At 34.4% G+C, this 27,928-nt stretch overlaps 1 protein-coding gene across 2 annotated transcripts in view; it reads left to right on the top strand.

Moving 5' to 3' along the window:
* The window catches only part of LOC138335998 (phospholipid-transporting ATPase ABCA3-like), a 29,533-nt gene extending 8,895 nt beyond the window's left edge, over nt 1-20,638 (top strand). For both annotated transcript variants that reach the window (XM_069285246.1, XM_069285248.1), the window contains exons 3-20: nt 875-1,114; nt 2,538-2,788; nt 3,078-3,315; nt 4,030-4,203; nt 7,867-8,048; nt 8,956-9,093; nt 9,392-9,521; nt 10,082-10,236; nt 11,094-11,249; nt 11,435-11,645; nt 12,128-12,377; nt 12,495-12,700; nt 13,239-14,237; nt 14,642-14,869; nt 15,354-15,874; nt 16,690-16,877; nt 17,717-17,887; nt 18,354-20,638. In XM_069285246.1, the coding sequence (XP_069141347.1) occupies nt 875-1,114; nt 2,538-2,788; nt 3,078-3,315; nt 4,030-4,203; nt 7,867-8,048; nt 8,956-9,093; nt 9,392-9,521; nt 10,082-10,236; nt 11,094-11,249; nt 11,435-11,645; nt 12,128-12,377; nt 12,495-12,700; nt 13,239-14,237; nt 14,642-14,869; nt 15,354-15,874; nt 16,690-16,877; nt 17,717-17,887; nt 18,354-18,777 (4,862 nt within the window). In that variant the 3' untranslated portion in view covers nt 18,778-20,638. The remainder of the gene's footprint in view (nt 1-874; nt 1,115-2,537; nt 2,789-3,077; nt 3,316-4,029; nt 4,204-7,866; nt 8,049-8,955; nt 9,094-9,391; nt 9,522-10,081; nt 10,237-11,093; nt 11,250-11,434; nt 11,646-12,127; nt 12,378-12,494; nt 12,701-13,238; nt 14,238-14,641; nt 14,870-15,353; nt 15,875-16,689; nt 16,878-17,716; nt 17,888-18,353) is intronic.
* The last annotated feature ends 7,290 nt before the right edge of the window (nt 20,639-27,928 follow it).

Below are 27,928 nucleotides of genomic sequence, written 5' to 3'. Positions count from 1 at the left end.
TTATTATTTGTTAAAAATAATTCGTATTCTTCAGACCCGAAACTTCCCGTGGATGCTACTAATTACTTGTTTGGTCCATATATTATAATACAAAATATATGTGATTGTTAAATATAACTATACATAGAACAGTCTCACCTTGATACACAGAGTAGGTTGGCTTACTTAGTACTGTATGTATCATTGTATGTGAAAAAGAAGACTACTACCAAAATATTTTCCTTGTGTTTCTAAACCTATAGATAGGATAAAAAAAAGAGAAGGAAATATTGGTGTTTTACAGTGTATCATTCACATATCCTTTATAAGGTTATACTTCACTTCGAGCTTAGGATACCTACATCACATTGCGCCCAGGCCTTATCTATATATGCCAAAATATCGCGTGTTCCTACTTTCTAACCTTTGTAACATATAAGTAGACTTTGAATGAACTAATTGTGCGCTGTTAGTCATAGCCGATAAGCCACACCTATATCTGTTTTGATAAAACATAGTTTATAGCAGAAAAGGGGAAAATAAATATGTTAGACTGTTATACTCAGATATATAGAAATAAATATCCTGTTAACAAAATACTGAATCCAGTCGTTTGTTGAAATGTAGAAAAATCTAATGTTATGAATACAACCTCATTGACTTGAAATCGAACTTAAATCACTTACTAGTACATGAAGTCTTTTTCTTCTTCTAAGTATTTCACTATAACTACAAATCTTCAAGTATCAAGAACATTGTCCACAGTTCGAAATATTGGCACTCACTTCGATTTCTAGGATATTTAACAACAGTTCGCCGACCTTGAGTTAGCGAGGTTTGACAATGTATATAAACTGTACGAAATATTGACAATGTGTTTGAATCTCTGTTTCAGTTAAGGGTTATCGTACCGCAGCAGAAGTTAATGATTATCACAAGACAAACGACCGGTTTATTTGGGCAGCAGTAACGTTTGACGAGTCAGCCGATTATCGAACGTCTCTACCCAAAACAGTTCTCTATGATCTGAGCGTGGCAAGGCTCCAGAATGGTGACAGATGGCGAACAGCTAGCACGTACCAGTTCTTCCGGACCCCCTGGTTCCGTAACGAAGATGCTGATGGGGGAGAGCCGAGTGAGTGATATTATTTGGTTAGATTGGAAGTTATTTCATGAATATCAAGAACAACATAATATTGGATAAGGATTAAAAAAGATCAACGCGAGAATATTTTGCAACAAGGTTAAAATCTAAAATGCAATGATGGCTATGATTGTTTATTTTTTTTTGTTTATCTGTACGGCGTTGATTAACAAACACACAGTTAATGCTTCTTATCTCTGCTGTATGATTTTATAACTAGTGTTATTGTGAAATATCGTCCGTTGTATTATGTAAGCGTAGTAGACGTCCTAGTTTTTGATCTTTTAAAGTAGTTGTGTCTCTCTAGTGACGTGAAATCGATACAATGAATTTGTATTTGACTTGTTTTGTTTTCATCCATTTATTGTTGTTGCTATTTACATATTGGGAAATCTCTATTTAATTATTATTTTAAATTATTATTATTCTAAAATGATTTCTTTGTCCAAAATATAATGTTTACTCCTGCAATACTTTTATAGTTTTATACACGTTTTATAGTTTTTCCTAAGCATTTACAATTAAGATATCTTCAATTGTATTACGTAAACGTAGCACATGTCACAGTATTTAATCTTTTCATGTATTTATCATTCTGTCCATATTGTGACATAAAATCCATATAATTTCGTCCGGATTCGATGAGTAGAAAAAAAACCCCAGAAAGTGCTAACGTAAAGATCTAACTGGTAGTAAGTCTATGACAATGATAAGGAACACGATAGATAATGCCATGTTGTTCCATTGGGATGACAGTTGTCTGTCAATGAGTGGCAGATGAAAAAAAAAAAAAAACACACACACACACACACCCCTCAAAAAAAAAAACCCAAAAAACCCCAACAACAACAAAACAAACAAACAAACAAAAAAAAAGCAAAAAAACGAAAGAAAACAAAAGAAATGTCAATAGATGAATAACAAAAATAAAGACATAAATAATAGATAGAATAATTTTGTTTATTAACAAATTTGTGTTCCCTACATATTGGATAAAATGGTATATCAAAGTACATCATCGATACCACAGGAGTTACTGTCTCTGTTGTTATATCCACCCCTGGAATATTTCATTGAAATATTAAAGTATTGATTCCCAGCTTTTATTCCTTTACTACAAAGCAAAACGTTGTCACGAATAGATAACAATACATTCACAATTCTGTACAATTGTATTACAAAACAATAAAAGAGTTATAGAACCGGAATCAAAGTGGGAAAAAGTACAGATTCAAAACTATACATGTATCCATTCTGCAAAGACCTATACATATTAACTTTCCATTAAACGTAACATAAAAAGATATTAAGGAAACTAGAAAAAGTTAGAGAAAGGATACATCAACAAAACATGGAGTTACATATATCTTAACATCTCGTGGATTATCAATGTTTATACTTCTGTTACCCGCAGATTACCACGACACCGGTTTCCTGCTTCTACAGTATATAGTGGACAGGGCTATCATAGACTACCATGCCCCCGGAAACAATTTGTCGACCTTTGACCTTAAGATGCAGAGGATGCCATACCCGCCTGTTGTTAAGGACTACCTGTTGCCTACGTTACAGTCAAATCTTCCATTGTTCCTCATGTTGGGCTTTATTCTGTCCTCCCTACAAACCATCAAGAACATCCTTTATGAAAAAGAGCGAAGGCTGAAGGTAATTATTTAATGTAAATTTTGTTCTGTTTAAGACCCATCTTGCTCTGAAATAATTCGTTTACAATAATATCATTGATTGTAACATATCACACAGCGGTAGATCAGACCCAATTTTAAATCTAAGACAGTCATACGTTTGGACATTGCCAATAGGATTAGAGATGACATTACACAAAAGTACATTATTTTTGATAAGCTGAGCAAACACCCACGTCTTAGATTTTTTCATGACTCTGTTTTCCATCGTATACAAATTTAACTCAACTTTGGTATTTTTTATGTTTCAGGAAGCTATGAAACTAATGGGGCTCAGCTCCACCGTCTACTGGTTGTCCTGGTTCTTCAAGGCTTTCCTCTACCTTGTCATAGCCTGCGCAATATACACGATTTTGTTTGCAGTCAAAATTGGCGATAAGGGAAGTGTCCTCAACAACTCCGACCCTTCCCTGTTATTCGTATTCCTCATGTGTTACAGCTGTTCCATCATCTCCTTCTGCTTTATGATGAGCACATTCTTTACCAAAGGTGAGGCTTTGTAATGTTGAGTTTTTTTGTATAAATATATCTGGTGTAAAATGTAGAACTCCAACGCAGATTGAGATTTATTTTACTGGCGAGTTAATATAGCAGTACACCGGGATAACAAATGTCAATATTTTGATAAGATACCCAATACCTGAAACATTTGATACCAAGGTAGTTTCTGTATAACTTAGGGAAACATGGTTTATCATTAGGACTTATCCTGTATCATAATTAACAACATGGCTATGTAATTAGTAGTTATACAATGACCCTAACAGAAGTTGGTTTCCAATAAAGCTTTACATGCTATTGTAAATAAGAAACACATGTGCTTGATCTACACTATGTACATACTTGAAAGCCGCACATGTAATTATAAATAATTTATATATTAGACCAAATTTCTAACTCTAAAATTCTTCACTATTATATTATACTACAGCTTGTATGAGCTATAAAAAGGACACGAGTTCCACCATTACACATCACGAACATACTGTAGTCTCCCAAATCATACAGACATTTATATACGCAACGCATCGCATGCAAGGCCGTCTTTATATGATCCTAGCTGTTAAAAGGAAGTTAAGCCTATTCAACAACACAGAATGTCTGCACGTAATTTTTAGTTTGGAACCCTTAACGCTTTATACAACTCGCCACAACACATATTTAGACAATTACCAACAATAATGCGTTTCATTTCTGTTGTAGCTAACACTGGTGCTAATGCAGGTGGCATTATCTATTTCCTGTTGTACTTTCCGTACTTTTTCCTCACCAACTATTACGAGACTATGACTCGGAGTGAGAAGATGGCGACGTGTTTGATATTTAACACTGGGATGGCTCTGGGTGTCAACACTATCGGTATATACGAAGGGACAGGTAATATTGGATACTACTTACATATCTGTACAAAGTGTCCTTATCTCCACGACAGAACCCCTGATTCGTCAAAAGCGAACCGCAAGCACAATAATTTGCAAATATACGTGAGATTTTGCTGTGATTTCACTTGATTATGATTTATAGGGAAATATAGGACCGGAGAGTATGTTTTCTGTCACGGCAAGTTTAACGAAGTTACATGATTCAGATCATTACAAGGTTTCCACTATCGAAAAAAACTAGTGAAGAACTACAATATTATAGGTTTTAAAAAATAGCATACTTCTTGTACATTATAATCCAATAATATTGCATTCTTTCACTTATTTCATCACTAGCATGTGTTTTAACTTTGAAACAACTCCGATTACGCGTCCGTCTGCGTATATGTTGTACGCCTACGTTTAGAACTAGAGATGTCGAATTATCTATGTTACGGTTGCTTTCCAAATCAGGCATACCTGATATACAATTAATCGCTCATTTGAGTCACATCAATACACATTCAGAGCTTAAATTACCATAAGGAATAATATGACATAATTAACCCTATTGTTTGGATAGTTGAATTTGATTCTTCTTTGTCTGAATTGAATTCGATGTAGTTACATGTTTTTAAATAAATATAAAGAATAATATCTTTCTGTTTGGACCGACAAGGATTTAAGAAAGTTTAAATGTTTTTAATAGCATTTGTTTCGGTTACTATCAACATTCAAGCATGAACAAATATATTAAGTGCATCCATTCATGCAGGCGCCTACACACGGAAATGAAGTAACGGGACTTCTTTCCGTATAGACTTAACTGACAGGATGTAAAATATTCATGAGCGGACTTCGTGATTCAATTACGAAACATCTGTGCGTTGGTGATACGAATATGCATACAAATTCCGGAGAAATGTATAGATAATACTGTCTTGTAACATATTCTCACCATCAGGTTTAATTTTTAAGCCAAATATATGTATTTCCCATGTAATAAACCGGTAACGTCAATATTATTTGACATTAAACATGTAACTGGAACGTTGGAAATTATACTATAGATAAAAAAACCAAACCAAATCCAAAACGATAAGCACTATAATTTGGGTTTAAAGAGTTTAATAGCTCGAGAAAGACCATTATTAGAAGAAAACACAGGTGAATAATGCCTGACCAATTTTTGTAGGATGTTGTAATATAGAAGAGTCCGGGGAAATTAAAGACATTTGATTGGCTCTCAATGGTGGAAAAACAGCGCAACCCACAATATATCTGATTCATAGATTCACTTTATTGAGGTTGAAATCCTGGTTTATTCCATAATGAAGAACCTCGTGTGCTTAAAGCGCATTATTGACCTATACAGCAGGTTTATGGCAAGCTAAATGAGAAATCATTTGTGATAAAGGGAAAACGAGTTCATGTATTGGTTTTGTCAGGGACGTAAACAATTGTTGATATCTATCATTGTCTTATAAATTCTTTGTTCTTTTACTCATAAAATTCAAAATGAACTTTTCCATTTAGAGATTTAGAATTAATTGCAAAAATTGAAATTTTCTTCAAGGGTAGATGAGTTTATTCAGACAATATTTAGAGTAAATAATTACACCAAGTATAATCATCCATACTGCATTGTTGTCTTTATGGGGTTAGATATTCTAATAATCATTAGATTATATTATAAATGAAGCTTCTATGTAGAATCAAAAGGAGACCATGCATTTTTCCCCAATAATTATGACTATACTACAGTTTTGATTTTTTTGTATTCGTCCTTTTGGTCAGTTAAGTTGTCTCTATTGTAAATGTATGATATATTTAACAGTGTCACTATCAACTGTTTTCAAATCTGACGGAACGAATGAGAAAAAATGTTATGAAAATCACCAGAAAATAATTTCAAACCTTAATAAAAGACACTTCATTTTTCATATACAGGTAACTTTTGCTCTAAAATGTAATTTCATTTTACGAATAGGTTTGAAGTAGGATTCTCTTTGCAAAGAAATATAATGAAATTAGTCGACGGGTTCAAAGAAGGAAATTAACCTGAAACATCGTTTAATTATCTAAATATCAAATATAACAATGTTCGCTCTCATGTATAAACCGATAGGTATTTCGTTACATAAGCTCTCATGTATAAACGATAGGTACATAAGCTCTCATGTATAAACCGATAGGTATTTCGTTACATAAGCTCTCATGTATAAACCGATAGGTATTTCGTTACATAAGCTCTCATGTATAAACCGATAGGTATTTCGTTACATAAGCTCTCATGTATAAACCGATAGGTATTTCGTTACATAAGCTCTCATGTATAAACCGATAGGTATTTCGTTACATAAGCTCTCATGTATAAACCGATAGGTATTTCGTTACATAAGCTCTCATGTATAAACCGATAGGTATTTCGTTACATAAGCTCTCATGTATAAACCGATAGGTATTTCGTTACATAAGCTCTCATGTATAAACCGATAGGTATTTCGTTACATAAGCTCTCATGTATAAACCGATAGGTATTTCGTTACATAAGCTCTCATGTATAAACCGATAGGTATTTCGTTACATAAGCTCTCATGTATAAACCGATAGGTATTTCGTTACATAAGCTCTCATGTATAAACCGATAGGTATTTCGTTACATCGCTCAGTACGTCTCATGGTATAAACCGATAGGTATTTCGTTACATAGCTCTCATGTATAAACCGATAGGTATTTCGTTACATAAGCTCTCATGTATAAACCGATAGGTATTTCGTTACATAAGCTCTCATGTATAAACCGATAGGTATTTCGTTACATAAGCTCTCATGTATAAACCGATAGGTATTTCGTTACATAGCTCTCATGTATAAACCGATAGGTATTTCGTTACATACAGCTCTCATGTATAAACCGATAGGTATTTCGTTACATAGCTCTCATGTATAAACCGATAGGTATTTCGTTACATGCTCTCATGTATAAACCGATAGGTATTTCGTTACATAAGCTCTCATGTATAAACCGATAGGTATTTCGTTACATAAGCTCTCATGACAGACGCATCCGAAAGATTTCGTTAAATCTCGCTCTCATGAATAAAACCGATAGACATTTCGTTACATTTGTCTCTTAAAACCATAGGTTGCTACTCTTCATGATAAACCGATAGGTACATTTCGTTACATACTAACCATAGTTCGTACATCGCTCATGAAATAACCCGATAGGCATTTCGTTACATTTGCTCTCTTGAATAACCCGATAGGCATTTCGTTAATTTGCTCTCATAAATAACCGGTAGGCATTTCGTTAAATTCACTTATAATAGAGGCATTTCGTTAAATTCACTCTCATAAATAACCATAGGCATTTCGTTAAATTCACTCTCATAAATAACCCGATAGGCATTTCGTTATTCACTCGTAAATAACCCGATAGGCATTTGTTAAATTCACTCTCATAAATAACCCGATAGGCATTTCGTTAATTCACTCTCATGAATAACCCGTAGACATTTCGTTACATTTGCTCTCATGAATAACCCAATAGGTATTTCGTTACATACGCTTTCATGAATAGTTCGATAGGTATTTCGTTACATTAGCTCTCATGAATTACCGGATAGGCATTTTGTTTCGTCACTGTGTGATACTAGGTAATGCTCACTTATAGGTGATGGAGCAAGATGGTCAAACTTCCATCAGCCTGCCACTGTTGACGACAACTTCTCCTTACTGGATGCCATGCTAATGTTACTAGTGGACACTGTCCTGTACCTTCTGGTCACGTGGTATGTGGACAATGTCCATCCCGGGGACTACGGGGTACCGCAGCCTTGGTACTTTCCTGTGTCTGTAAGTAAAATACCAAAATTTGGAACACGGAGGTGTTTTTTGTTTGAAATGTAAAATTAACATGACTTTATTGCGATCAATTAATTAAGTAAAATATGTTACACAATCAAAGATATTTACAATTAAACTATAGTTATTGGGTGAATTTTGATGATTTTTAGCACTCGTTATCATTATCATAACTCTTAAATAAAGTTGATTTGGAGATGGTTAATATAGGCGTTGCCTGATGCCAACTCCATTTGCATCTTATTTGCAATACAATTTGTTGAAATTTAAATAAAGTTTATCATATTAGATATTTTGATCATTGACCTTTAGAATGCATGTTATGCGAATGTTTATAATATTTATATACTGGACTTGGTTTTTCGAAACAAACTTCAGTCAAAAACATTTTCACACAAGCTATATAAGTAGAAAACTTAAGTTTTGACTTAAGTCTGCACATTTGCTTCAAGAAAGCGGAGCAAGCTCTCTATATTCAGTTAAAATGTCTTATTTCAACCACGTAAATTTGAGATTTTGAAAACCGAGATCCCTTAATTACTTAATGGTAACTGCAATGTCGCAATCTCATTCCTCACTACTTTCATGTGAATCAAACAAAAATAGCATAAAAGTAAAATGAAGAAGAGAAATTAATTAGATGGCTTAATGAAGACTTATAGTATGTTAAACTATGGTAATATTCAGCACATTATAGGATCCCTTTACTTTTATATTTCATATAATTGTGTATGCAAAACACGTTATACAATTTATGAACCTCTATCTTGCATTATGAAGACGAATAGTTAATTAACATTACTGAGATAATTGTATGGTACTATTTCACAAATGTTTATTTTTGTTATTGTATGCATATACAATTTATGAACTCCTATGATACCTATCTGTTATACAGAAGACGTACTGGTGCGGTATAACCCCGTCAGAAGATAACTACCACCATGATGAACCACCTTCTGTCACCAACCCGGAAAAGTTTGAACGAGATCCAACTGATCTGAGAGTCGGAATCAAGATTAGCAACCTGAGAAAGGTAAGAAATCTTCAGGCGTTGAATATATAAAATTTATCAATCTTCAATTAAAATGTAATGTACACAAACTGAAAAATGTATTTTTGTAATTAATTTATTTCCAAACGCCCCTTGTTAAATAAGTAAAATTTTCCACAAACTACGTTTTTACTTACAAAGACATACGTTATAAAAATCAGATATACGTACATGTGCATTTTTACTATTTTTTACGAACAATGGAATACACAATGATCGAATGAATATTTTGAGTTATTCAGAAAGTCATCCATTATATTTCCCTGTGACTATTTGACAGGTGTTTGGCTCTGGGACAGGAAAGAAGGTTGCAGTTTCCAACACTACTCTGAATATGTATGATGGTCAGATAACAGCCCTTTTAGGACACAATGGGGCAGGGAAGACAACCACTATGTCCATGTTAACAGGTACATAGCTTACTATGTCTATTCTGCGATTACAATATATTTCAGTAGGGCAGCACTATAAAACTTACTTACTTACAATTATCTTCGTCAAATCTGCAAATATTTAATACAAAACATTTTGCTCTCATAAAAGGAGAATACTGTAAATATAATGAGAATATATCCAATATGTTATGTACATGTAGCGCCATACCCTAAGATATATTCAAATTAATAAGTTTATGGTAATCTACTTATTCAGAAAATACAATCTCTTCAATATTCGAAAAATTATTTAGAAGCTATTTTTTCTGTTCAGCCCTAGTCAAAACTTAAGTTTTTCACCTTATATGAATTATTCCGTATTTGCATATTACAAAGTTACCTGCCCTTGCGGGTAGGTATTGATTGTGATACCTACCCGCAAGGGAGCTAACTCTGTAACATGCAAAGATGGAATATTTGACCAATTGTGACTTTAGTCAGTTTTTGACTTAAGTTTGTTTCTAGGAATCGGGCCCTGATCAAGTTATTTTTAATCCAAGCGAAATGCCCATTACAACTTTGAATTAATGTTTTAGGGTTCATACCCCCAACTAAGGGGACGGCCACTGTGAATGGTTATGATATTTGTACCGACATTCAACATGTGCGACGAAGCCTAGGGATGTGCCCTCAACATAATATCCTCTTCGACACTTTGACAGTACAAGAACATCTAGAGTTCTTTGCTCAGGTAAATCTTTCATACATTCATCCAAGTTATGGTAGAATGATCACAAAATGAATCTGAGCCCCAACAGTATTTTCTAAGGCATTTAGTTGCTATGTTAACACAGCCTTATGTCATCGACAACATCTCATTAATCATCTGATCATGTTTATTAAATCCACAAAAAAATATGTAACTTTTAATGTGGGTAATTCAAAACGTTATTCGTGTCCATTAGCGTTACCATGGGAACATAACGGATGTTTGTGTTTGGTAAAGAGCACGTTTGCCTGAATCAACTAATTATTAAAAAGAATGGATATCGTGACATGATAAATATAATAGACTGGTTTTCCCGAATAGCAGATGCCATGTAGTTCTTATATCTATGTTGACCAAAGACATATATTCTTCTGTTTCTACGATATATCTTAAAATCTAAAAGGAATGACCAATACAATATAGAGATGATCTCTCCTCAGATATAGTATATATTTTTTCGCCTATACTTCCGTTAAGCAAATATTGTTCACTGCGCTATAGCCTAATGGGCATTATACAGTTACCGCAAACCAACTTTCTTTCCCGTTCAATTTATATCTTCGGAAACTTTGCGATCCAAAAATTTCATGAAAGCTTAGCTTCGTATATCTTCATTATTTATATTCAGTATGATAAATAAAATAATTCAATTATGAATTTGCGAATGTTAATGTTCGCGTACTGGTTTTAAAATGAAAATTGCAAAATTTATTAGCTGCGAACGACAGATTTTCAGTACCTTGACCATAGGTATACTATCATGCAGATTGATTCATCTAGGAAAACCGTTAATGTTTAATGACACAGGTGTGCCTTACGAAACTATCGTTCTACTGTAGTTAAAAGGTTGTGAGTCGCACATGGTACAACAAGAAGTTGAAGAAATGATCAACATACTCGAACTGGAACCGAAGAGAGATAGCTTTTCTGTAACACTATCTGGGGGCCAAAAGCGGAAGTTATCTGTTGGAATTGCTCTGATCTCTGGCTCCAAGGTGAGTGAGGCATTAATTATTGACCTATGTTATCATTGAATTGCAAATTATGTATATAGAGTAGTCATTTACCGTTGGAATAAAGATAAAAGGGAAAAGTTAAATGAAAAATAAATAAATGCAAAAAGTAAAATAAAAATAACAAATTGATCAAATGTGGAACGTGTTCACTTACCATTTTGTAGGTGGTAATCCTTGATGAACCGACGTCTGGTATGGACCCAGCCGCCAGGCGACAGATCTGGGACATCCTGCAGAAGTTCAGACACGAAAGGACGATTGTTTTGAGTACTCACTTTATGGACGAAGCTGACCTTCTTGGAGACCGAATCGCTATCATGGCAGAAGGAGTTGTCAAGTGTTGCGGCTCCTCTCTCTTTCTGAAGAAACTATACGGTAGGTTGTTTGTAGAAATTTTTATGAAGCACACAATTACAACAGGTATTATTGGTCAGTAATTTCGAAATCATGGCAACTTAATTTATACTATAAGTATAATTAACGTCAGTCTTTAACGTCAGTTTTAAGAAGAAAACAACATCTCCTAGAATAATTAATCAATCGTCTGAATTAAGGGAGTTTATAGGTAATCCATAGTCACGATCAACTCACACCAATATCATTATGAAATATTATGAAAAATTAAACCAATAGGGGGGTTCCAAAATCCCAAAGCGACGTGGGTAAAGGACGATTATGCCAGCAGAATATTTACGCCAAAAACCACGTCAAAGTCATCGAAAGGTGGGACTAATCGGCAGTAAATTACGTCGTTTTAAAGATTTCTAAACACACGCATAAATAAAACATGTGGGACAACATTCACGATTTTACCCTCACTCTCGGAGCTGACGTCATATGTTTCTCTGTGTTTGCAGGAGCTGGCTATCACCTCGTGGTGGTAAAAACGAAGGACTGTGATGTGACCAGACTCACCAATACCATTCAGACTCTTATCCCAACAGCTATTCTTGAGAGTCAGATCAGTGCTGAATTGTCGTACCTTCTTCCTTTCGACCAGTCAGGAAAGTTCGAGGAACTGTTTGAGCACATAGAAAAAAATTCTGCAGAGCTTGGGATATCCAGTTTTGGTACATCGGCAACAACTATGGAAGAAGTCTTTCTCAAGTAAGTATAGAAAATACATGCTGTTTCATTATTGTGTCAAATGATGTGTTTACAGATAAGGTCTTTGTCAATTTTCATTCACCGTTTTCATGTTTTCGTATCTGGATTTTTAATTAGAGTTGGAGAGAGTGCGGAGCAGGAGGCAGATGATTCCACAGAAGAATCTCCACTGAAGAACGGCGTAACAAACCCAGTGTTTGATTTCAAAGGGGCAACGAATGGGTATGGTAGCGGAAACGAAGTGGTAGTGACTCCCGAAATGAATAATCTTAACATGAAAAGCATCCCAACAGAACACGGCCCAAGTGTCGACAGATTTGTAGGTAGGTAGATTGAATTAAACACAAAAGTCCATCATATATAATGTAGATTAATATGTCAGGTTTCGCCATTGATAAATAAAATCGTACATTAAAACGTGTTTTTTCTATCTCAAATTTAAAGTTTATAATTGATGTAACGTTTTCAATTCATCGGAGAATCAAACATATTTGAATTTGCAACGACTGAATATATATCAGTTGGATTTACAAAATAAATTATGATTTGTCCAACAATATTACTTCTTTTTATTCAGGGTTGATGATATCATTATCAACCCTAGATAAGAAAATAAATTAAATGGTGAAGTCAGAATGTAACTAATAATTTAAATATATGTATAACAAGAAATAGTATAAGAGAGAAAATATACGAATACGTGAATATATGATTCTTTAAATTGGGTAGTCAATCGGTTTCATAGTATTATGATATGGTCTCTTTATTGTTCATTGTTAGTGAAAATCGACAACACGATCTCTATATGAAAGGTTTCAATGCGGTTAAATTAACACTTGATTTTAACTTCTCTTGTTGTAGAATTCAACTTGAACTTGAAAAAGAATGTCGGTGTACAATTATCAATTCAGCAATTCTATGGCATGTTTGTGAAAAAAGCAATACATTTCTGGCGAAATCGGATAGTGACTCTGGTACAACTTTTGATTCCTGTTGCTTTCACGATCATGGCTCTCACCGTAGCCGAGACAGTCCCTAAACCTGGAAAGGAACCTTCCTTACGACTCAATCTGGAAGCCTTTGGTTCGAGTAGTGTGGCTACTTATCGCTCTGATATGACACCTACAAACATAGCCACTGTCTATAAAAACACGTTTAATGGGTACCCAACTGAAGAAATTTTAGCATCCGGAAATTTTGTAGATGAATTATTAGTAAAAGCAAAAGCCATAGGGACGTCGACATTTAACAAAAGATACATTGTAGGTGCAGATTTTACTTACAATATACCAAATTCAACGTTAGAAGTGACATCGTATTTCAATGGAGAGCCTTATCACGGCACAGCTATAACACTAGCCTACACAATGAATTCATTTCTGCAGTTTTTCACTGATGACCAACACTCAATTAATACCAACAACGCACCGTTCGAGGAAACGCTGGACGCAAATAGCCGGGCAGTTGCTGGAGCCACGCTTGGCACTGGTTTCACGGTCGCCTTTACGATTTTGTTTGGAATGGCCTTTCTGTCTACCAGCTTCATCATCTTTCTCATCAAAGAGCGGGCAAATGGTGCTAAACACCTTCAGAAGGTTAGCGGCGTCGGCAACTTTGCCTATTGGGCATCTAGTTTTTCCTGGGATATCATCAACTACATGCTCCCTGTTCTGTGCATCATGGTTGTGTTTGCTGCTTTCAATACTGAAGCTTATACGAAGGATGGACACCTTGGCTTTGTATTTATACTCTTCTTTATTTATGGAGCAGCATGCCTTCCGTTCGTCTACCTGTTACATTACTTGTTCGACGTTCCGGCCACGGGTATGGTTGTCGTAACCATGCTCAACATCGTCACTGGTAGGTGTAACGTTAATTACGTAAAGTTGCGGATACAACATTACCATGATCGTCATCATCACATCGCCACCACTGGGTTTATTGTGATATGACAAAATAGTTATCATATACCCGATTATTTTGCTCTATATTAAGCAAAATGCTTCATGGTATATACGTCTCCAATCACCAGCGAGATCACAATAAACAATAATGTAGAAATCATGGTTATCACCCTTATCCATTACCTTTATACATGTATTGAAAAGAAGTGTTGAAATGAAAAAGAAAAAAAAATCTGTTCAAACATAACCAGCTGACTTCACTCTTTCCGCATTAACTTAGACAATATCATGATAACATTATTAAATTTACGGATTGTAGGTTTTGTATCTTAATAAGTTTTTGCTTGACTATATCTTCAGGTCTCGCTACAACTATGGCGGTGTTCGTTTTACGTTTTCCATTCCTCGGTACTCTAGACGTGTCAAACGCATTGGATTGGGTGTTCAGTACAATTATCCCGCACTACTGTCTGGGTCTGGGTCTCATGAATATCTACACCAACTACGAGTACATTAAAGCTTGTGACGCCATCGGGTACAAATTTACGTGTCTCATCCCAAAACTTAACCAGAATCCATGCTGTAAAGGTAAGCGAGTGCATATTATTAGACTGTGTCTAGTTAGATAAATAACTTACTGTTATGTCACTTGGACGACGGACTAGTGCCGCCAAGGTTCTTTCCCATTTAGAAATGTTTTCATCAGGTTTGAAAGTTTGGTTTATCTAAGGATATTTGTTACACAACCAGCTAACTTATATGTTTCTTAATATGTAACGTTTCGATGAGTAGTACAGTGTTAACACTTTCACCTTCATCAGAATATTACGCTATATACACAATTCGTCTAGATGACTGTGAACACACTGAACTAGTTACCGACACGTCACATTTAGATCCACCGGTTGTACATCAAATACTAACATATATACTACAGTATTTAACAAACGTATTAGAGATTACCCTGAATGAACGTCATGTTATTCTACTGTGTTAGATACAGATAATTTCTCTGCTATACTCTGTATTGTGATGGTCTTATCACTAACAATTGTTTTATTGTTTTCCATAGACACTTGCGGAGATAACTGTTTCTCTTTCACTGAAGACTATCTTGCATGGGAGTCACCTGGCATTGGAAAATACCTGATCTTTATGGCCATACAAACGGTCGTCTACTTTACCTTTATCTTCCTAGTCGAAAGCGGCCTCTTGAATCAAGTATTCTACTTCCTGACATGTAAGAACGATAACTCTGTAGGTAACTCAACGGTAGACCTAGGAGAACAGGGCTATGGGGATCCTGACGATGATAATGACGTAAAAGATGAGAAAAGGCGCATCAATAGTACGTCATTGGAAAACTTGATGAAGACAGATTCTTTGATCATTAAGAACTTGTCTAGAACATATGGAAATCTGAAGGCAGTTCGAAATATTTCCGTTGGAGTTTCCCCTCAAGAATGTTTTGGTCTTTTGGGACAAAATGGTGCTGGGAAAACGTCCACATTTAAAATGCTCACAGGAGATCAAATAGTATCCAGTGGCAATGCATATGTGAACACATACAGCATACAAGACAACATACGCAAGGTGAGTATCGTGACCCGCTATCATTTTTATTTACTCTCTTATTGAGTTACTTCCACTTGTATCTTTAGAAAACAAACTCGTGCAAGTTAAAATATCAAAATATCAAGATTTTTTTTTAAAACAAGAGAGAAATCAACTCCAGATGTTTGATAGCATGACCACAATAATTTCTATTCAGAACAAAAGTATCGAGCTTGGTAAATCTATTATACTATATGCTAAACATTTGTACTAAAAGTGATTACATACTGATTTAGACATATATGATGCGACACGTTTTATTCAGCACCTCGGCATCTGATAGTTATTTGAACTTACCTTACTTTAATGTTCTCTGTAATGCTCAGTTACGAGTTACCTGCTCTGTCACAAGATGCCAAAGTCTAGCAGCTTTAAACTTAGCGCTAATTAATCATATATTCCCCGAAAGCCATATCATGGAAATTTAAAAACCGTTTAAATCTTTTTAATTTTTTTTCTCAGATTGAGTTAAAACCCCGAAATTTGAACCCTCATAAATAACTACACATGCGGTCATTCGTGGGTAGAAAAAATCGCGGATGGCATTTGGGGCAATGATTCCAATAATTTAAAATACCAAGCAACCAAGAACAGGTTTTCGCATAATAAACTTTTCATGTGATACAGAATTCACGAAGTTTCAAATAAACAAACGCTATATCAGTTTAAACATGTTTATGGACCCGGATATTCAGTGACTTTAATTGTAGTCAGCATAATTACCGTTACGTCATGCCTATCACAACAACGGCAAAGCTATTTCACCATTACCATTTTCCACTTTTCCGTTATAGGTTCAGCAGAACCTTGGCTACTGTCCTCAGTTCGATGCCTTGATTGACCAGATGACCGGCCGGGAGACACTGACCATGTATGCCAGATTAAGGGGAGTCGCCGAGTTCCAAATTAAAGACGTTGTTAATGAATTACTGGACATCATGACACTCCGACAGTACGCTGACAAAAACTGTGCTTTCTACAGGTCAGTTAATTATACATGTAGCACCGAGACACCATCGTAATACAGTAAAACGTTCTTAAGACGAACCTACTTTATGTGAATTTCTTCTTATTACGAAAATGGGTTTGAATCGATCATCTTTATTCTTACTGCTTTGCCAAAGTTTTACGAATTCACATATAACGAATGATCTTTCCATACGAATGATTTGGTGGTCTCGTCAAGTCTATATTTGCTTCTATAACAAATTTTACAAGCAATTTTGTTTTGAAAATATAGCCTCGTTTCAAAGTGGAAATTGGGGTAAAACAAGAGAATCGATTGACACATAATTGATGTAATACGAATTTCTGTGATATTTATTATTTCTCCTGGTCCCGTGTAATGTACCGTATGTATGAAAATGAAAACAAAAATATCTACAATCATGATTTTATTAATTTTTGCATTCATCATATAAATATACTATGTTACAAAGGGAGAGATGGTTTTTACAACTTTAAAATCATACTATTAACGTAGTCTAACGAAATGAGAAAAATGAACTTTAATTTTTCAAAATTCATTTATATCTTTGGGTCTGATAATAATACCGAAATTGCGTTGAGAATTAATCCATACTATGCTAAAACATTTCTAAAGTTAAAAATGAAGAAACTATTTCAAGTCTCCGATTCTATATGGTTTTAATGCTATTTTTCATTCTTTTTTACAATCTTCACTTCATTTTTTGTCGGATTTAAAACGTACAACGTAATAAATGTTGAGTATATTGTCTAATAGCGTATACAGACATTGTCGTCACTTTCGACATGACCCAGGTTAGACATGTAATAACTATACCTTTATCTTGTGTATAGTGGAGGTAACAAAAGGAAGCTGAGCACAGCAATGGCGCTAATAGGAGATCCACCCTTCGTACTACTAGACGAGCCAACTACTGGCATGGATCCTGGTGCAAGGAGAACCCTTTGGAATGTACTCTCCAAGATCAGAGCGAGCGGCCGAACCTTGGTTCTCACCTCACACAGGTATATTGCATGTAGTCAGTAATACACTGTAAACGTGAATATCTTCGCGATTGCTTGATTCCGCGATATTCGACATTTCATGTCAGAGTTATTTTCCCGATATATATAAAAAAAACTTCGAGCGTTTGAAAATATATTGTATATCGATGCATTCACAAAACTTTATGTGTGATGGACATTGTCGGAGTGAAAAGGCATTAGCGAAATTAGTGAAAATTTTCCTCTCGCCTAAATTTCCATGTATTTACAGTATCCAAACTACTGCAATACATAACGTATTCGGGGTACTTGATCATGGAAAATATACATTGTAATAATGCATGAAACAAACAGAAACATTAGGACATTAGATAAAGTATATAATGTTAAAATATATCACTGCAAATGACGTCTGACATAAGTTCAGTTGCTGATGTTGTAACGATATCACTGATGAAAGTTGAGCATGGTATAATTTCTATTGTAGTATGGAAGAATGCGACGCACTTTGCACGAAAATTGTGATCATGGTTAACGGTAGATTTGTTTGTCTGGGAAGTCCTCAGCATCTCAAGAATAAATTCGGACATGGCTACACACTAATAGTACGGCTCGGATCTGGGGACGACGGCAAGGTTGTCAGCGGAGATGGAATGAAGAACTATATCATCCAAACATTTCAAAATGCCAATATATTCGACGGTCATCAAGGGTACCTTCACTTTCAAATACCGGATGCGGATGTACCATTAGCTCGTGTGTTTGGTGCAATGGAACGCGCGAAGGCTCAGTTTAACATTGAAGACTATTCCGTTCACCAAACAACATTAGAACAAGTATTTCTCACTTTCACGAGGCACCAAACACCCCCGAAGGAAAAGAAAAAGCGAAAAAAGTGCTGTTGCTGTTAAATCCTGTCGGTAGTCCTTACTTGAATTAGAATGTGTATACCAAAGACGCCATTCGCTGGTTTTATGAATCAGAATTTCAATGAAGCATACGTCATTGCTATAACAAGACGCGTTAGAATCATCAAAGACAGTAATGTGTTTGTTTCAAGCAATGGATAGCTGATGACGTTACGCTGGCATAATTAATGTTGTCTTTTGTAACAAGAATATCGATGCCACTATTAAAACGATTAGTGATTTTTGCAATGATCTCTAGATGGACCAATGCTACATGTTTCACAGACAGGTTAGAACTACAGTTTAATATTTATAGTATAAATTGTAGTGCCAAGCTGTTTTTATATTCTCGATTACATATTGGCATATTGAGATTAATTCTCTCAATTTCTGGCTACAATACTAATATAGTCTTTCAAACGTAATCGTGAATTCCGACTCGCTTTCGTGTTGAATGGAACTCTATTTTAAGAAGAAATTGACATTTTACTTTGTATTGTCTCTAGTTTCATATTTTTGAAATCCATTTCTTTATCGTGTCAAGAGATCGACACGTGCCTCACTGAATTTAAACAAAATTAACGTCTTAAGCACTGTTATTGTTAAGTAGCCTTTGTATATCGAACAAAATTTTAAAAGCGTTTAAACTCATATAGAATACATTAAAAAAAAACGTTTTCACTTATGACATTTCCTGAGAGAATGTTCAAAACAAGGATTTGTTACCTGCATGAATAGCCTTCATGTTCAAAGCTTAATCCATACTACTTTGCATCTGCATATTAACATGTTTTCAGAACATTAAGTTATGTTCTTATAACCATTATATTGTTGTGGGAAACGTGTGTGATCAAATTCATGTTGTATCAGTTTAATATCTGTGCTGTCTATATAGAACATGCGTACCGGCTATATCGACATAACATTATCGGCATTGCCATTCGAATATTTTTTATATCTTCATTCGAATTACAGCCCAGTACACCAGTATAGCGTGGCGAAACAAATTGTCTTTTCACTCTTTATCTAATGTATAACCAAAAAAATTGTAAAGTCTACGAATTCATTATTACATATACGTTATATAAACAGTATATTTAAAAATAATTATGCATTTACATTTAAAATAAAAACAGCAAATGCTGACAGAATACTAACTAAATTTGATGAAGATCAAATGTAACTAAACAAGTGTATGTTATGATCTTTGTATTTTCTGATGAAAAATATAGCGCGTAAAGTGTACATTTATAAACATTAAAACTGTGACATTGTATACTTTATTTTTTCCAGCGAGAATATTTGCTATTTTGTCTGTGATGCTAACTCCCAGAAAGATATTCGCGCACCTGTTAATTTCTCACAGTAATACTGGTTCTATTTCTTGTTATTCTTTCCTTTTTATTCGCGGAAACCTATGTTCGAAGAAATAAGCTTGATTACCTAAATCGCGAAAATCTTGTCCGCGGAATATTAAGAAAATGATAAATATTAGTTATAAATTCTTATAGCCAGATCTAGAAAGTGAAACAAAACAAGAAACGCTGAAATATATTTTTCTCCCTTTTTTTCTAACTAAAAATCGCGAAAATGTTGACCCGCGTAAAAAAGCGGTGATGTACCTCAATTTTATATACTTTGAAATATCCAATGAGTTATGGTACATGTACCTATTGTTAATAGTGCTTATTTACTATGTTGCATAAATGTTGTGTCATTTGTTATATGGGCTTAACATATCTTGATGTCTTATTTTTATAGAAACGAATTCATCTATACATATCTGTGATATGTTGTGAAATGTACGCTGACAATCAATTACAACAAACTAGTTTATGTTTTAGAAATAAACTGATTAAAACCACGTTGTCTCTGTTTTGGTCCATGCTTTTTAATAAGACATCTTACTATAACATAAGACCTATATCAGATGAGACTTATGGTTGATTTATTTAAAACCTAATGGTACTATATATAGATATTAATCGCTAATTTTAAATGACATGGGAATATAAATTTCATCTTGACCACGCTATTCATGGAATAGTATTAAATGAATTATTAACAAAAAGATGTCATTAACTTAAACCAAATCACACGAGAAAAAAGGTATAGATTGCGGACACGACATTTGATTCCATTAAAAATGACCTCATTTTTGAAATTTATTCTTTATGTGAAAGATTGACATTGTATTATAACTTCAAACTGCGCAAGGTTTCATTGGACAGTAAGCTTTCTTTTTTAGCATGAAAAGTTTGGTGACACACTGCATATCTATGTATATTTTGGAGACAAAATAAATCTATTTTGAATAATATAATATAATTTTAATATCCAATGCCTAAGAGGAAGTTTCAACATCAAACAAAAGGATGTTTCCCTTAGTAAATCTATATTAACAATAAGGGTCAAAGAAGTAATATCAACAGGATTTTCCAGGGATCTATCTTATAACATTAATGATCAGTATCATCCTATTGTCTATCAATATAGGTTAAACTTGCTATTTTGCCGCATGGAGAAGTGACAGACAACTAATGATCATTAGGATGATTCTGACCAGGAACATAAGACGACCCGCGTTATTGAAACAAACATTTAATTTACATTATCTATTTAAAAATGTTTAGGATGTAATGGTTTACGTAGCATTAATGGTATAAGATAAAAACTGTAAATATTCTTCTAAACATTATCAACCGTGTTATACGTTTTCATTACAAATGATAGCAAGAATTCCACGGAGTGGATGTGTCGCCTGCACAGCATAACAAAAAATAGTTATTTACAGTTGAAAATATTGTTAATAGTTAGGTGAAGTTAATTGATATGAAGCAATTTATAAAATCTGGTTGATATTGAACGATAAACATTTAAGTTATCAAGCGGAAACCACAGATTTATCTGTTTTGACGATTTTAAAGACCCGTAACTCTTGCAAATATTGATGGATTTTGACCATTATCGAACTCATATTATCATATTATGGACAGTGAATTGTTCATTAAAAACTTTACGTGGGAAGTATATAACATTTGATAATTTGTGAGACGTCATATGCCTTGTTTAAAAGTTTTACACCTAGGCGGTGACCCAACTGTTCTGGAGTTAGCTTTTTCATTCCGAAAGGCGTTTTATTTTCCTTAATATATGAGAAATTCGAATCATTTACATTTCAGAACTTAACTTCACTGGTGTAAATTCGACTTTCTGTGCTGTCTTTCAAATATTAGAGGATCAAATTAAATCCTCATTGAAAAAAATGTCAACTGTAATCCTGCGGTAGCATGACTCAAGATCAAATACTTTGAACATACTGCTAAATGTTCATACATATACAATAGTAATAATCTAGGTTAAACTAATGATGGATTGCTGAGAAGGGAGACTAGCAATATATCATAATGTTTAGATATGTTCCAATTCTTTACTAGACACTTCATTTTTATATCATTTCAGGAACATTTGGTTTTGTTTTACTAGTTTAGCGTCTTATTATCAGCCAGGGTCATTAAAGACGCGTCAGGTTTGTTGGTGGCTGTGGAGGGCCTGTGGTAATATGTCGGGACACGGGATTCGCTCTTATTAATGAATTGGCGAGAAGTGATGCGACCATACCAACAACTCATAATGAGGGTTATATCATAACTGATTTACAACTGCAGAGACAGATAATTGTTCCAGTTCTTGGACTAGATCACTGCATGGTGAAATCATCTCAGAGACACAGGAGAAAATTTATATACCGATTCTCATAACGAAGACAACGAGATGTAAAACTCTTAGCAAGCTGGCTTTCATTTTATGCGGTTGACAACATTAACGAACCTTATTGATTTTATTTTGATTTGAAAACTCATGACTGTACTTGATGTCCTTCTCGTGCTTTTGCCCACATATTGTGTGCTTCGGTGGTTAAGTTACTGTTCACAAGAACTTAAGTGTAGGTATTGATTGTGACGCCTTCAGTTTATGAGCAAATGAAAGTAAAAAATGGAAATCATTTATTTATGTACCATAACATGATGATGACCTGTCTCTAGTCATGATGGATATGTACTTTCAAACAAACACATTGATGACACTAGTATTAGAGCTATAGGCATTTTGGCCTCATAAGGAGGAGAAGCAGGGGGTATGAGGAGGTAAAATGGGTTGAGATGGAAGAGGAAAAGGTTTATATTTATAGTACAATTATGAGCTGACACATGTTACAACTAAAGACGTCAATCTTAGTAACGACTGCTTGACAACAAGTATCCTCAGAGACTTCCAATGATCTCTAACGAAGTCAATCCCACGTTTGACAGCAAAATAACAGCAATGCAAATTGTAAAAAGACAATCGCAACCCGATTGTAGACGGCATGATTTCTTTCTTAAAGTAGGGTAGCATACCATGATAATTCAATTTTGCTTGTTACGAGCATTTTCATTGGCTTAAAAATTTACTTTATCAGCCCATAAAGGAAAATATGGCATCGCCGTTTGTTTCGTTGCTTCTGATTGGCTGAGATGACGGCGTATTGATTTCATAGACAAAAGAGTCCAAAGATGAATTTTGAGTATTGAAATGATTATCTTCAGTAAATTGAACTATAAGGATAAATTTGAATAGATTTCTTATGTTATGGAGATATAACACAAAACTCTGAGTGTACTATCATCATAAACAGCTTCGCGGTTTATTTAGAGTACACTCAGATTTTTGTGTTATATCTCCACAACATAAAAAATCTATTCAAGTTAATCCCTAAATAATTTTTAAATATTGCATTACAGTCTTTTAATAAAAAAAGACATAATTTTAGATGACAAAATTGCCATAAAAATCGTGTGGGAGAAAATTCATGGTGTTTCTGTAACATATTGCTTGTTAAAGACTAATGTACTATGTTTGCCGTTTTATTTATGCTCAGTACACGCTTCGTATTGATTTCCCGCCTTTTTTGTCCGGGAGCTGATCGGCGTTCAGGGTAAAGTAGGGTGCAATTTTTTTTTTCTAAAAAATACATCTCAATTTTAATTCATACTGAACTGAACGACGACATTATTTTAGTTTAAACATTATTTTATTCATATATTGATGCATATACATACAATACCTAAACATATTTCGGAATCGGAGAACAAGCTTATAGCTTATATGAATTCTTTCGACATTATTTTAGATGAATACGTGTTATTACCATGGTGATCGTATGGCTTCCTGGTGATGTTATACTACCAAGAAACATGATTTATTCAACGTTGGAAACGGAGTCAGTCACAATGCTTCTAAGACGCTGTACCTATTAACAGATACTATAGTTCAGCTTAAGACCTTTCTTCTTGAGGTAATCTGTCGCCGAAGCTGTTATTGGGAAACATCAATAAGCTAGTATATGATCTTTATTAATTCGATATGCAGCATGTGCGCGAGTGAATATACCACATAATTATCTACATGAACTGATGTTTAAATGCCATGAGTTCGAGGAAAATAATACCTGTCTGATCAATATTGATTCCGGTGGTAGTCTCAGGTGGTAAAGTCATTCGATTTCTTCATCACATGTAGATATTTCTTAGAGCAATTAATGTATTGACGTCATTTCAACAAACGGTGTCACCCAAGGCTATTTCAGGTTAAGTTGGTGAAGGGAAATAAGGTTAAGTCGGTGAAGGGAAATACGATTACATCGGTGAAGAGAAATAAGGTTAAGTTGGTAAAGGGAAATACGATTACATCGGTGAAGGGAAATACGGTTAAGTCGGTAAAGGGATATAAGGTTAAGTCAGTGAAGGGAAATAAGCTTAAGTCGGTGAAGGGAAATAAGCTTAAGTTAGTGAAGGGAAATAAGCTTAAGTTGGTAAAGGGAAATAAGGTTAAGTTGGTGAAGGGAAATAAGGTTAAGTCGGTGAAGGGAAATACGGTTAAGTTGGTAAAGGGAAATAAGGTTAAGTTGGTAAAGGGATATAAGGTTAAGTCAGTGAAGGGAAATAAGCTTAAGTCGGTGAAGGGAAATAAGCTTAAGTTAGTGAAGGGAAATAAGGTTAAGTTGGTGAAGGGAAATAAGGTTAAGTCGGTGAAGGGAAATACGATTACATCGGTTAAGGGAAATACGGTTAAGTTGGTAAAGGGAAATAAGGTTAAGTTGGTGAAGGGAAATAAGGTTAAGTCGATGAAGGGAAATACGATTACATCTGTGAAGAGAAATACGGTTAAGTTGGTAAAGGGAAATAAGGTTAAGTTGGTGAAGGGAAATAAGGTTAAGTCGATGAAGGGAAATACGATTACATCGGTTAAGGGAAATACGGTTAAGTTGGTAAAGGGAAATAAGGTTAAGTTGGTGAAGGGAAATAAGGTTAAGTCGATGAAGGGAAATACGATTACATCTGTGAAGAGAAATAAGGTTAAGTTGGTAAAGGGAAATACGATTACATCGGTGAAGGGAAATACGGTTAAGTTAAAAAAGGGAAATAAGGTTAAGTCAGTGAAGGGAAATAAGCTTAAGTCGGTGAAGGGAAATAAGGTTAAATCAGTGAAGAGAAATAAGGTTAAGTCGGTGAAGGGAAATTACATGTACTTTAATCCTCTTTATTATAATATCGTTAGTCAGATTTGAAAAAAAAATTCTCCCTTTTTATAAAACAAATCTAATGTATTTTTAATCAATGGCATGTCTATTTTGAAAAAAAACTTTTCGATATTCAAATAGATGGGGTAAAATATACAATATATAATTCATGGGCCACAACTATTGTCATAATGGCGTGATATTTTTGTAATCTAATTGTCGATACACACGTGAGAAATGTGTCCCAGATATTGACCACGCACGAAAAAAGGCGGATTTGACTCTGATGGTACGGCTTTTTTAACGCTTCATGGAGCCTAAAGAACCTGACTCACTGCGATACCTATAACATTTTAATTTGGATTCCGCACCTTTTCATTTATATTGTATCAATTGCCAATATACATGGTGATCCATGACCGACATTTATTTCATCATTACCACGTACTAGTGAATCATAGAACGAAGAAACCTCTTTAGATAAATAATTCAGTATATATATTTCAGACGAGGAGTCTGTTACTTAATAATCATGCATAAATACCAAATTTATTTGTTGAACAGCATTTTTTAAAAACATTACCGGAAGATACATAGAGAATGGTCCAAATGAATTATTGATTTTAAAATGAAATTGTGGCTATATTATAATGTTATATACATGTATGCCATGACTGGGTGAAGATTTTGACATGTTACTTCATGATAATGTTCATTATTCTATTGAAAAGCATATGTCTATGATGCTTTATACAAGTAAGAATTAGTAACAACACAGAATTTGTAAGTCACATACATGTTTAGATGAAAACATATCTGCACTTACTAATAACACTGTAAAAATGTGAAATGAAATGGTAGATCACCAATCAATCGGCTTCTTGGTTTGAACGCGTGTACTCAGTGCACTGCAAATGCTGAGGTAAATATCACAATTTTTGCACTAAGGCCAAAATTCATTTTGAGCTCTTACTTGAATTTGTAAACTTAAAATTTATGCACTGCCAGTATTGTTATTCTCAACATATTGGTATTTTTGTGGTGAATAACACAATGAAAGCTTTTAATGAACACACATGGAAATTGATTGTCGATACACACGGAAGAAATGTGTTCCAGATATTGACCTTGCATGAACAAAGGCGCATTCGACTCTGATGGTACGGCTTTGTTTAAGTTTCAGAGAGAATAAAGAACCTGCCTACCATTATCTATACAGTTCTAATTTGGATCCAACTACAATTCCACATATATTCATTTCTGTACATTGGCATCATACATGTTAATCCATGACCGACAGTTTATCTGTATTTTATGATAATTTACATTAACCAATGAATACTAAGAAAGAGGAAACATATTTAGATGACTACGTCATTGACTAATTTGGTCCAGATACAATGCAAGATAAGGCGTTCAACAGACTTGGTCTATTTTATAATAATTCTGTAATCAATATCAAATTTATTTGCTGAATAAAATTCACAATACCTTAATCAACCCATGATTAATGCATGGGATTGTATTATTTACTTCTAATTGTAATGAAATATTAGGGAATCAATTTAATAAAAACAAATAATTTATTTAAAATCTTTTTAATATCACATTAACGACGCACAAAGTAGCAATGCTTGGACTTTTACATTGTTTACGTCAATTTCAGTAAGTATGATTATGTTTATCTACTTTTCTTATATAGGTTTTTCAATAGCTTGGCAAAAAGCTAGAAAAAAGTTCACGTCTATGATGCGATATGAACTTCTAATAAAACCTATCAAACCGATAAAACGGCCATTACGAGATCATGTCTTTTAGTTGGAAACCGGAAAATAAAGATTTATTTTTCCAATTTTCAATTTTGGGTTGTTACAGAGTAAACTTATACATTTGCATTATCACATTTTGAGATCAACATTTCACAATCTGTTTGAAATACAGATCCTTATTATCACTACCGGTTGATATGAGGATCTGACAACATCCCATTAGGGGTCACGTCAGGATGCCCTTTGGAAATGGCCAATCAAATTGGCACTGCCAGAATCTTGACTGGGGACGAACTAGTTTGAAAAAGCTGTCCGAATTATTTTCGTGTACATAGTCATCTCGCCCAAAGTGCACAACAATGCTCAATGTATATGCTTACTGGAACGAAATGGCGTTAACAATTGACGTAGAAATGTGTAGAACATGAATTTGATCTGGAGTACACGTGGTAAAAGGACATCCGAACGTGACGCCATATGGGATATTGTCATATCCTACATGTATATTGAATGGAATGGTTATAAGGATCTGTATTTAATCAGATTGAACATTTCACCGACTGCTGTGATATGTGTGGTCACCAAACTTTCAATGTTTTATTACGCAAGGTAAACGGCCTATTTATTGCTTAATGAAATTATTACTACTTTCATATTTTGTACAACGGGCAGTGCGAATTCTCCATATGGAAAAATATTTCTTTTATATGGCAGATATACATTACTGAAGTTCTTGTACATATCCTCTTGATCTATGGACTAAACAGGCGCGTGAAGATTTCGAAATAAAGTGTCTCATGTGATTTGAATCATGACCGGGCGA

Source organism: Argopecten irradians, chromosome 12 (assembly GCF_041381155.1).
Source record: "Argopecten irradians isolate NY chromosome 12, Ai_NY, whole genome shotgun sequence".
Taxonomy (NCBI): Eukaryota; Metazoa; Mollusca; class Bivalvia; order Pectinida; family Pectinidae; genus Argopecten; species Argopecten irradians.
Note: the sequence above shows the minus strand (reverse complement) of the source record. Positions and strands in the feature narration are given on the sequence as shown.